Below are 12,672 nucleotides of genomic sequence, written 5' to 3' on the forward strand. Positions count from 1 at the left end.
AGGAGAGTCTGGTGAAGGTTGTTTCTTGTCAAGGATGTGGGAACCACCCGGGTCTGGGCTGCTCTGCTCCTTGTGGCTGCTGGCCAGGCAGACACCTTTCCACTGACTGGGAGGGGGAATTGGGCAATATCCTCACTTGACTCCACACTCCACCCTGATATTGCCCATTTCACCTCGCAGTCTGTGTGCCAGTCTTCCAGTAGGGGGGCCCCCACACAGAATAAGTAACTTGACCTGAAGCCTTCAGTTATGTCAATAGGAAGTAACAGGCTCCCTTGCCCCCAGGAAAGTGTGACAAGGCTCTTTTTAAATACTTATTTTATTTATTTTTAAATGTTTTTATTGAATTTTTTTGGAGAGAGAGAGAGGGAGAGAGATATAGAAACATCAATGAGAGAGCAACATCAATCAGCTGCCTCCCCCCCCCCACGGGGGGGTTGAGCCCACAACCCTGCCACGTGCCCTGACCAGGGCGACCTCTTGGTGCCCGAGTCTGTGCTCAACCAACTGAGCCACAGCAGTTGGGCTTTTATTCATTTTTAAATCTGGCTCTTGTCCAGTGGAAGGTTCAATAGGTATCGCCTTTGGCACCTCCACACCTCCCCACCCTGATAGTAAACAACAATAAATGTTTACATTAAACCCTGTCTTCTTGGTGTCAAACACCATTCCAGACATTCTCCAGACATCACAGCCATGGGAAACACAGAAAACAAACATGTCACCAAATGGATAAAGCAAGTTGATGTTATGATGGAAACAAAAAAGAGGGCTGGGGGTGGAGCAGGAGGTGAGGGAAGTCTTCTCAGGGCGGGATATTTGGGCCAAGGCCTGAAGGAAGTGAAGGAGCTGGTTAGGGGAAATGCTGGGTGAGGACAGAGGAAACAGCACAGGTGAATTCCCTGAGGCAGGACAGGGTCTGGCAATTTGGAGAAAGGAGGGTGGTGTGGCTGGAATTGAGAGAATGGGGAAGAGGAGGGAGAAGAGGTGGGGAGGTGGGAGAAGCAGGGCGTGGGGACCCAGTGGGGCACTGGGGTTGGACGCTGTGATCAAGTAGACTCTGAGGAACTGCTCCCCAAGTTCATACCCTTCTTCTTCCCACAGCCAGGCCCAGTGTAACCATCCTCAGATCCTTAAGACAAATGGACCCCCAAACCTGTGTGGGTTTTTAAAAATATATATATCTTTATAGATTTCAGAGAGAGGAAGGGAGAGCGGGAGAGAGAGATAGAAACATCAGTGATGAGAGAGCCCTCACGGATCAGCTGCCTCCTGCACGCCCCCAACTGGGGATCAAGCCAGCAACCCTGGCATGTGCCCTCACCTGGAATCGAACCACCATCTGCTGCATCCTAGGTCGAAGCTCAACCCCTGAGCCACGTCGGGCTGGGCCCCAAACCTGTTTAATAAAATAATAAGGTAAATAATATCTCAAGGGGGTCGGGGAGGGCAGTAATCCAGAAGGAGAGGTCGGCGGGAAATTTGAGCCGCTCACAGTTACATTTTGGTCAAATTTAATTCCTGGTCTTTATAAGCCTCAGTTTCCCCACCTGGACGACGCGGAGTTAAATTTTTCTGCCGCTTTCTCTTGCCCCCTCCCTCCCCAGCTTCGCAAACGGAGGCAGAGAATGTGGGCTAGGAAAGCGCTGAAAAACCGCAAAGCGATAGCGAAGGACTCCGAGTATTTCTCCGGGCGTGCGGGGTCTAGGGACTGCGCATGGACCGTGGGCTCTGGCGCACCCTGGCGGCAGGGCAGCTCCCGGCCGACGCCGACGGACCGAGTGTGAAATACAGGCTGCTAACGTTCCTCCAGGCAGCGGCCATCTTGGTAAAGGCAAGGTTCTAGATTGTCTCTCCCCGCCCCTCCTGGCTCGCAAATATCTAAAGTGAGCACACGGATGACTTTTTATAAAACATACGCTTTCTGATGAAGAAGAACAACAAAAAGGATAGTGGCCTTGGCCTGAGTCGGGGACCTGGCCAGCATTTCCTTTACCAAGATGGCGGCGGCGCGTGTACGTAATCAGCGCGTGCCGTAGGGAGCTCAGCACGCAAGCTCTGTGGTGACGTCACGAAGGCGCGACCTGACGGGCGCTGAGGAAAGGAGGTAGGAGCGGCAGTGGTGCTGTCGGAGCTGGGTTTCAGGGTGCGGGTGGGCCCGGCGGGCGTCTCGGCCTGGGACCTTTGCCCAGGAGGGCTGAAGGTGGGGTCCCTGGAGACGGGGGCACTTCCGGCGCCCAGTCTCGACGGCTCCCTCGGGAGCTGTGCCCATTAACTACAGCGCGCGACTGAGACCCAGAAGGATAGCGTCATGTTCGAGGCCACCAACTCTGGCCCTACCCTTGAGCCGCTTCTAGGCTTGGGGATCACAGAGTTTCCACGGACGCCCCGGCTTCTTCCGTATCATGGCTGGGGAGAAGGACTGTGGGCTGGGGGAGCCCAGAAGGGAGAGCTGGAGGGCTCCTTGAAGGAGGAGGCGTTGAGCTTCATCTGTTCTCTCTTACTTTCACACCCAAGCAACTATGTGGGTCTTGATTCCCACCTAAGTGTACCCCCTGTCCATCCAGAGCCACTCCCCGGATCTGCTTGAGCTCCCTGCTTCTGTCTTCTCCCCACCCCAGTTTACTTCCTCACCAACCTCAGACCCCTAGATCTGCACCTCCAGGCTCTAACACCCTCTGCACCCTCCCATCACTCTGGAGTACAAATCCATCTTTCTAGTCTGCCTCCCCCACATTCCTGGGGGCTCTGGTGTTCCCTCTCCTTTAGACTTTTTCTTAGATGTCTCATCCAGGAAGTCCTTTGACACACACATCCCCAAGCTAGGTCAGAAGCCCCCTCCAGGCTTCCCCAGCACTCTATCACAGCTGAGTTGTCACTTTTATTGTTTATCTCCCAGACAGCCTGGGAGTCCCTTGTGGGCAGAAAGCCCATTGACTCCACCTCTTTCTCCAGCGTCCCACATGTATTAGGTGCTTTTTGCATGTTTACTGTATGACAAAGTGAATGACTGTTTACCAGAGAAGAAAGCTGTCTGTCTTAGTCAGCTCCGCCTGCCATAACAAAATACCACAGCCTGAGCAGCTTAAACAACAGACATTTATTTGCTCACAGTTCTGGAGGTGGGAAGTCCAAGATCAAGGTGCCAGTCAGTTTAGTTTCTGTGCTGGCCATTCCTGGTGCAGGCTCTTCCTGACCTCCAGACAGCCGCCACCTCATTGTGTACTTACATAGTGAAGAGAGCAAGCTCTGGAGTCTTTTGCTCTTACAGTGGCACCAGCCATATTAGATTAGGGCCCCACCCTATGACCTCATTATTTTTAAAAAATATATGTTTTTGTTGATTTTTAGAGAGAGGAAGGGAGAGGGAGAGAGAGAGAAACATTGATGAGAGAGAAACGCCAGTCGGCTGCCTCCTGCATGTCCCTTACTGGGGATCAAGCCTGCAACCCAGGTATGTGCCTTGACCAGGAATCAAACTGGGGACCTCTCGGTCCATGGGACAATGCTCAACCAACTGAGACATACTGGCCAGGGCTGACCTCATTTAATCTTTATCACCTCCTCATTGGTCCTTTCTCCAAATACAGTGGCCCTGAGGATTAGGGCTTCAACATAAGAATTTTGGAGGGACACACAAACATTCAGTCCTGGGTTCTCAGCCTGAAGAGGGGGTCAAAAAAGACCTGTCAGGCCTTAGGTTGGAGATGGGGATGGTGAGCAGTGGGGTATGGGAGGAGGAAATGCTAGGGTAGAGTCCCTGTGAATGAGCAGGGTTTTCACAGGAGAAAGGGATAGGGTAGGGTGTGTCAGATGAGGGCATAGCAAGCAGAGGCTCAGAGGCTGGAGGGGGAGGTGAGTGGGAAGAATAGTGAGAAGCTGAGTTTGGACACAACACAGTATGAAGGAAATACTGGGGGAACCCTGGAAATCAACACTTGTTCATTTACTTGCTCAAAACATTTATTGAGCCCTGGCTGGGTAACTCAGAGTGTCGTCGGGTTCAGTTCCAGATCAGGGCATATGTTTGGGTTGCAGGCTCGATCCCCAGTAGAGGGCTTGCAGGAGGCAGCCGGTCAATGACTCTAGCATCATTGATGTTTCTATCTATCGCTCTCTCCCTCTCCCTTCCTCTCTCTGAAATCAATAAAGACATTTTTTTAAAAAAGAGAGAAGTTTGAGGTCTGAGAGTCAAGGGTATCTCAGTTAACACTTCTTGGAGGTGGCAATGCCTGAGTTGGGTCCTGAAGTTTAAAAAGAAGTTAACTGGGTAAAAAGAGGAGCAAAGAACAGCCAGCTGGTGAGCACAGCAAGTGCAAAAGCCCTGATGTGGGAACTTGCTTGATATATTTGAAAACTAGCAAGGAGGCTGGTGTGGGTGCTGCTGAATGAGTGAGGGAGAAATAGAGGGTGAGGAATTTCCTCATCTGTAACTTGGACAGTAACCCCCACTTCTTGGTGCATTCCTGGGGAATCAGAAGGGAGTTTCTGTTGTAGATGCTCAGTAATAAATGCTGGATTTAGTGTGGGGAGGTACTAGAATCAACCCCACATCTCAAATAAGAAAACTGAGGGTTGAAGGGAATACATCAGCTATGATTACAGGCCCCAGAACTCCAAGTCTCTTGGGTACACTGATCCTCAGTCTGTCCTGTTCTTCCTCATGGGGTTTGCTTCCCAGTCTCAGCCTGGATGGTCCTCCCTTCTGTATCAAATGAGGAGCCCCAGTGGCCTCAAAGTCCTGATCTGTGTTGATGTTCCCTGAGGGACCTGCTGGAACCCTAGGGTGGAGCAGTGGTTAAGAGCATGGAGTCAGGACTGAGGGGCTGGGCCTGAGGTGGAATCCAGGCCCCTCCACTAACCCCTTGTGTGTCCCTGAGCCTCAAAGCCTGAGATTTCTCACCTGCAAATGGGGACCTGGCCGGGTACTTCAGCTTCCCCACCTTAGAATGGGAATAAGGACAGTCCCCACGTTTAAGGCTTTGGGGTATTTGTTTGAGTTGATCCATATAAAGTGCTTAGTGAAGGATGCCATTGCTACTGCTGGGATGAAATGGTTTAGAACATGCCTGTACCCAGTGTTAGCTTCACCTGACTCTAAACCTCTGACTTTGCCCATTGCACCATGGTAATTCCCTCAGTGTTTGGTGCCACCCGCATGATAGCCAGAGAGGGCTTTGGAACAACTTAATCAGAAGTTGTTCCTGCCCTGCTCAAAGCTGCCTTATAACTCCCTGGTATCTGAACATAGCCTCATTCTTGCCTCAAAGCCCTTGCGTGTGTTGTGCCCTTCACCCCTTCATCATCACAGGACTGCCTTTGACCCACCCTTTAGGTCTCAACTTGGCTGTCACCCATCAGGGTTGTGAGAATTCATTAAGATGCTGCTTATAAAGCCCTTAGCCCAGTGCACACAACTGCTGCAAGCAGGAACTGAGGGTCAGAGATAGGAGCTCCCTTGCCCACCAGTCACACAGCTGAGAGGTTGGAGTTAGGGGTTGCCTAGTGGTCCTGAGTCAGGATGGTCCCACACTCCCTCTTCTTTATTCTTGGATTCTGGGCCTGTTTCTCCAAGGTTCAATGAGGGGTGAGAATGACTTAGGAGGGAGGTGTATCAGCCCATTTCCCAAATGAGGAAAACTGAGGCCCAGAAGGCACGTGCCTTTGGCCACACAGCACTTGGTCCTCAGTCAGCACTTGGAGGTGGTGCTGTTAATTTCTCAGCCTTCCCTTCCTCAGAAAGGAAAGACTTTGGAGGTGAAACTCCAGGCTTAGCCTCATGCGACCTGGCCAGGTACCTTGGCTTCCCTGCCTTAGAATGGGAATAAGAACAGTCTCCACACTTACCGCTTTGGGGCATTCATTTAATTGGTCCATAGAAAGTGTTTAGTGGTGGGCCAGGCACAGGGAGGTAGTACCTGCCATTGGTGTGTGTGGTCATTTCCCCAGTGCCCAGCGTGGGACTCGCACAGACCAGGTGCCTACTGGACAGCAGCTTCATGATTGTTACACCACCTCCCAGTTGTGTGAGCCTGGGCTGGGTCACTGGTTGCAGTTTATGGCAGCTGCTTACCCAGGGTGAGGGGAACTGAGGCCTCAAAGGTGGCAGAGTGGGAGGGGCCACACACAGACTGGCCTGCCGGAGTCCACAGCAGCATGACTTAATAAGAGCTAAAAAGTGGAGACAACCCAGATGTCCATCAGTGGATGGATGGATAAACAAAATGTCCATCCACACAAGATAATATTACTCAGCCATAAAAAGGAATGAAGCACTAATGCATGATACAATGTGGATGGACCTCTAAAACATCATGCTGAATGAAAGACACCAGGTGCAAAACGCCGCCTGTATGATTCCATCTATATGAAATGTCCAGAAGAGGCAAATCCATAGAGATGGAAAACAGATTATTGGTTGCCAGGGCCTGGGGGAGGGAGGTATTTGGGGTGATAGAAATATTCTGGAACTAGATAGAAGTGATGGTTGTACACCATTGTGAATGTATGAAATGCCACTGAACTGTACATTTAAAATGGTTCATTTTATGTTATGTGCATTTCACCTCAATACATATTTAAAAAGAGAAATCACTAAGTCTGAGCCCTTGTTTTACAGAAAGGCCTTTGAGGCCCCAAGGGGGTCCTGGCTGCCCAGGAGTGAGTCTGGGGGTCCTGGAGATGGATTCTCCCCACTCACTGGTCCCCCACCCTCTTCCCACAGCCTGCTGAGGGATGCCCAAGAAGTTCCAGGGCGAGAACACCAAGTCAGCAGCAGCCCGGGCACGGAGGGCTGAAGCCAAGGCGGCAGCTGATGCCCGGAAGCACAAGGAGCTGGAGGATGCCTACTGGAAGGATGAGGACAAACACGTCATGAGGAAGGAGCAGCGCAAGGTGGGGGGCCCTGGGTTGCCACACCCGTGACTGAGCAGGCAGTCATGGTAGAAGGTGGTGGGAGGCCTCTGAGGCTTTGGCCTGAAGGGCAAGGAGGCACTAGACCTGGAGCAAGGGCAGGGAGGGAGGCAGAAGCAACAGTTTATATAAAGGCCCTGGGATGGCCAGGACTTGGCATGTTTGAGGAACAGCAAGGCAGCCACAGCCCTCCATGGGCTTGTTTCTCTCCTTCATATGATGCCAGGGTCAGGTTACTCTGGCAGTTCTCACCCCCGGGGTGGTGATGGGGGGCGTGGGGGGTGTGTGTGTGTGTGATTCTGTACCCAGGGGACACTTGACAACATCTGGAGACATTTTTGGTTGTCACAACTGGTTGGTGGAGGGTGCTGCTGGCATCTGGTGGGTTGAGGCCAGGCATGTTGCTCATTACCCCACAGTGCTCAGGATGGGTCCCTAGCAAAGAATGAGCCAGCCCAGACATCAGCAGTACTGAGGCTGAGAAATGCTGGGATAGACTCCCACTTCTGACTTGCTGACCTGGGGCCTTCAGGATCTCCCAGGAGTTCATAAAAACACAGAAGAGGGCAGGGATGGCTGACTATCCTTGATGGGCCCCACTGCCTGGCACACAATGGGTGCTTAATTGTCTGGGAATGTTTGAGGGCTGGTGCTGACCTGCTCTGCCCAGTAGGTGGCGCCAGAGACCCCTATAACAGACATCCTGGTTCCTGGGCTGGTCAGACCTCCCCAGGGCTCTGGTGATACATTGGTGACTCTGCGGAGAGAACAGGGGTTTCCTCCGTTGGAAAACTGATAAAGGTTGTGGAAAATACCAGTGGTTATACGCAGTCCCTGCACACCCAGATCATGGGGTGCCTGGGTACTTCTGAGAGTTTTCTCATTGTCTTTCTGTGCAGGACTGGGTCCTGCTTTGTTGTTAGTGGACATCGAATGTCACTGGTTCCCTCCCCATCTTCCTCACCATGCTTCATTGGGTTTGTGGGGGTCTTTAAACTTCCTTTTTGATTGTCAACATTTTGACAACATAGGAAAGTTGAAAACTCAAAGAGAAAATCAGTGTCCGTCAAAGATCCATTATCCAGACAGAAAAGCCAGAGATATTTTGACAGTTTGGAGCCTGGGAGCCCTCCCCAGGCCTTTGTTTTGGGCCTTGGGGTCATCCCCATCCTCCAGATAAGGAAACTGAGGCTTAGAATACAGTGGCCCTGTCTGAGGTGCCTGAGCACAGAAGTGGGAGCCCCAGAAGCTACACTCAAACAGTCTTGACCTTTAAACCTGCCCCCACACACTTTTGTGCCATGCAGGCGGGATGGAGGCTCAGTGGGTGTCCTCAGGCACATCGACCCCTCTCTTGGGATACTTAGTCCATCCATGGGAGTGTCATGGGGCATTGCAGGCAGGGACCATCTTGGAGGCATAGGAGGCAGATGGTAGAGTTGTAGGCAGTGGGTAGGCAAGCAGCGGTGCCTGTAGTGCAGAGCTCAGCCAAAGGGCTCTACACTATAAGTGAATAAGAACTTCTATCCCCTGGAACGGTGGAGGAGCAGTGGCCAAGGATACATTCTGTAGGCCAGATGTTCCCCTTGTCCCACTGGCATCTGGGTCTCCCTGGGGAGCCAAGGTGGGATCAGTCCCAGCCCCTGTGATACTAGGCTGGGGACAGTGCCTCCCCCAAGGTCTCCTGACTAAAAAGGGCAGAATTCCTGTCCCAACTGGCAAATGGATCCAGACACTCTGTGGCTCCTGTTGCCTTTGGAATCCAATACAAACTGTCTCCCTTGCCCTTGAGGTTCCTAAGCTGTCCCCCCACCCCCCTTTTCCCTTTACACATCCCATTCCCACTTCAGCCACACCAGTCTCTGTGTTCCTCCTCTGTCATGCTAGGTAGTTCTTGCCTCAGGGCCTTTACACCTGCCATTCCCACTACTCTCCTGTGCCCCAGCCCTCCTCCTGGTTGGCTCTTCCTCAAGCCCAGGGGTCACTTTTTCCTTTCAGACCTACCCACCCACCTGTGTTGGCCAAGGTTCCCCATTGTTTCCGTCTTTATATATGTTGGACCATCGTGCTCCCAGCCGTGTCCCCTATGCCCAGCACAGGGTCTAGCACACCGCAGAGCCTCAAACCACGTTGGTTGAGATGAAAATCTGGAACCCATGGCAGTAGGGTGGTATCCACCCCTGACTGCCCCATCACCCCAGGAGGAAAAGGAGAAGCGGCGCTTGGAGCAGCTGGAGCGCAAAAAGGAGGCCCAGCGCTTGCTGGAGGAGGAGGACTCCAAGCTCAAGGGCGGCAAGGCCCCCCGGGTGGCCATGCCAAGCAAAGTTACCCGCGCCCAGATTGAGGAGACGCTCCGCAGAGACCATCAGCACAAGGAAGCCCAAGAAACAGGTGGGGCAGGGTCCCCTCTGGAGCTGCCCTCTTACCCACTAAAGAATGCAGGGGATCTCCCCGTAATGTAAATTCAGACCCCCTCCTTGTCTCGGAGATGTTGCCTGGGCTCTGCATGGTGAAAGGTGGGTGGGTGGTGGCTTGGCAGACCTGCTCTGAGCACGGTCAGCACTGCACACACTTGTGTACTTGCTCTGCACCTGCCCCTGCCCCAGCCTGCCCCAGTGTAGGGGGGATGTTGCCCGATGTTGAGGAAACAGCAGCCACATGTGAGTCTTCTCCATGTGCCCAGCTCCAGGGGAGTTAGGAGGGCAGAGGCTGAGCACCGGTAGGGTAGGATCACCACATAGGTCAGTCCTGGGAGGGCTTCTCAACTCAAGTAGCGTTTCTGTCTCTCCCTTTCCATCTTTCCCCACTGTGTCTCTCTCTGACTCTGGGTGTGTCTCTGTCACCTGGGTGACTGCCCATCCCCAGCTGAGAAAGTCAAGAGCCACCTGGAGGTGCCACTGGAGGAAAATGTGAACCGCCGCGTGCTGGCGGAGGGCAGCTTGGAGGCACGCACAATTGAGGAAGCCATCGCTGTGCTCAGGTAGTGTACAGCAGGGCATGAGCCTTCAGGGACAGGTTTGAGCCTCTGGGGCGGGACATGAGCTTCTGGGAGCAGGGCCACTCCGCGGTCCCTTTGAAGTCTAGTGTCCTCTTTGCAGTGTGGCAGAGGAGGCCGGAGACAGACACCCGGAGCGCCGCATGCGGGCTGCTTTCACTGCCTTTGAGGAGGAGCAGCTGCCTCGGCTCAAGCAAGAGAACCCCAACATGCGGCTGTCGCAGCTGAAGCAGCTGCTCAAGAAGGAGTGGCTGCGCTCACCAGACAACCCCATGAACCAGCGGGTCATGCCCTTCAACACCCCCAAGTGAGCCCCGAACTGGGGGAGCAGCCCCACGAACTGGGGGAGCAGCCCCACGGGCGGTCAGGGTCATGACCCCACATGCCCTCTCAGAGTCAGCTCCCAGGGTTACAGAGAGGTCCGTGCCAGCGCATGTCCTGGGGGCTAGTTGGCATCATCAGCCATGCCTCCCACCAAGGGCCCTGCTCTGAGTGACATCCATCTCCCTCCCTCGTTAGCAGTGGCTGGCTGAGTGCCCAATAAAGGTGGTCGATGAGGCAGAATGTGTACTTGAAGTCTCCATGGGTGTGTATGGGGAGATGAAGGCCGGAGTGAGGGGGGACATGCGGGCCACAGCCAGAGATGATAAAAGCTCCCAGCACAGTTCCTGTTGCAGCAAGCTACCTGAGAGCTGTGCCCCAGCTCCTACGGCGCTCCCTCCTGGCTGGGCCACTTGTCCAGTGAGGAACCTGTACCACCATTCCTTAGTCTTGTTGGGCTCCTGCAAGGGTATGGCTCAGAGAAATTGAGGCTGTGGCTCCAGGTCACTTTACGAAATCAATCAGAGGAGATTGGAGGCAAGTTGGCATCCAGAGAATCTGGTTCAGAGTCAGCAACCAGGCCACCAGGAAATGCTGGCTGCTGTGCTGTTTCAACACAGGAGACATCTGGGCAGGCTTCCTGGTGGAGGGTTTCTTCAGAGCGGGCCTTAGTGAAAGATCAGTCAGATTCCATCACAGAGGCAGGGCACTGGGCGGGCAAAGGCCTGGAGGCTGAAGCAGGCAGGTGGACCTGGGTAGCAATGAGCTCTTTGAAGGCCACATGACTGAGAAGGGCTGGGAGAGGTCTGAACCTGGTTCCTGCTTCCAAGTGCTTAGTCACCCTTAGGGAGTCAGCAGAGAGGGAGGGCAGCTGGGAGATGGACCCAACATGTGTGGAATGGGATCTAAGCATTTACCAGGTCACTGCTATGCCTCCCACTAAAGTGACACTCTCTCTACACCCAGAGGGCTGCCCGAGTCCTTTCTCCATGCTCCCACTCTTAACCCCCTCTCAGCTCCAGCCCCTCCTGCCTCCTTGCTCTCTGCTGCAACACAGCAGGCTGGTTTCCCCTCAGGGCCTATGGTTGCTTCTTCCTGCCAAGAAGGTTAGTCTCTCAAATTGCAAGTTTCAGATGCAGATCCTCATAGATATCCCCAACTGTGTGGAATCAGGGCTGGGCTAAATGGGGCCAGGCTCTGCCCAGAGGTAGGAAAGTAGGCGGCTTATTGGAGGGAGGGCCCTGAAGGATGCATAGGAGTTCTCCACGCAGACAAGGAACAGAAAAGGCCAAAGTAGCCACTCGAGCAAAGACCTGGAGGTCACCACTCTACTGTTCAAGGGAGGGATGCCATTAATAATTGGATACAGCTGAAGTGCAGTATGTAGGATGCCTGAAACAATGGCAGCTGACATAAAAACTAACCAACATGGAGTGAGCACTGGCTTAGTTTGGGGGTCCCCCAGCAGCCAGTCCTGAGACAAGGGCTAGAGGGCTTGTGAAGGATTCAGGAAGACCCTGTGGGGGTTAGGGAAGTAAGAAAGAGAGAAGCAGCCCTGCAGGGGCTGCCTATTAACAAAGTGCCCCCCAGGGAGTGCAGGGACTGGACAAGCTCTTAGAAGCATCCCCTGGATGCTGGGCCCTGGCAATATCTCACTGAGCCCTAAGGACGGCCCAGTGAGATATTGGTCCCCTTTACAGATGGGAAAACTAAGTCACCTGCCTGTGTCACATAACCAGGAAGCACCCAGAGCTATGAGGGAGCCAGCAAGGGTGGTGGTGGGGCCATGAATCAGGGGTGAAGGTGTCTGCCAATAACCAGTGCAAGAGCCCAGATGGCTCCCTACAAATGGAGGCCTCTGCCTCTTACCTCTGGGGTCTTAGGCCAGGGACATAGCGGGTTTGAGCCTAACTCCTATATACAATGAGACTAAAAACAGTATCTACCCCTAAGCTATTTCGAGAATCAACAAAATGGTGCCTGGGAAGGGTTTGGCAAGGGAGAAGGGTTTAGCAAGGGAGCCTCCTGCATGCCTATGTTGGGGCCCAGAATGAGGGAAGATCAGGGACCATTGGTGATTAACCCAAGGAAGGAAGCCCGCCAGGCTGAGGAATGGGGCTTCACCACAGGGCAATAGGGACCCCTGAGAGTTGTGTGACTAGGGGAGGAAGAGTATTGGAGCTTCCGAGTTGCGAGTTGCTTGTGGCAAGCTCTGCTGGGGACCTATAGGAGTTGGGCGGTGGACTAGAGAGTAATGGTAAAATTCTGGAAAGGAGTTGAGGGGACCACCGTCAGTACTCAAACGTTAAGATGTCGGTAATAACGTCTGTTCCCTTTCACAGAAAAGCCCCTTCTCTCTCTCCGACAGCGCCCCCGTGAAATTCCCGGCCGCACCTGCGCACTTGCAGGAGGGAATCCCTGGCTTCGCTGTGGCTGTGCGTGGG

At 53.4% G+C, this 12,672-nt stretch overlaps 1 protein-coding gene across 1 annotated transcript; it reads left to right on the forward strand.

The window, feature by feature from the left end:
• Window positions 1-6,735: 6,735 nt before the first annotated feature.
• Window positions 6,736-10,471, forward strand: CCDC124 (coiled-coil domain containing 124). Its single transcript, XM_016210816.2, has 4 exons — window positions 6,736-6,894; window positions 9,114-9,303; window positions 9,778-9,892; window positions 10,011-10,471. Exons 1-4 carry the CDS (start codon window positions 6,736-6,738, stop codon window positions 10,216-10,218), a joined length of 672 nt encoding a protein of 223 aa, XP_016066302.2. The 3' UTR covers window positions 10,219-10,471.
• Window positions 10,472-12,672: the final 2,201 nt, after the last annotated feature.

This window comes from Miniopterus natalensis, chromosome 4 (assembly GCF_054644295.1).
Source record: "Miniopterus natalensis isolate mMinNat1 chromosome 4, mMinNat1.hap1, whole genome shotgun sequence".
Lineage (NCBI taxonomy): Eukaryota > Metazoa > Chordata > Mammalia > Chiroptera > Miniopteridae > Miniopterus > Miniopterus natalensis.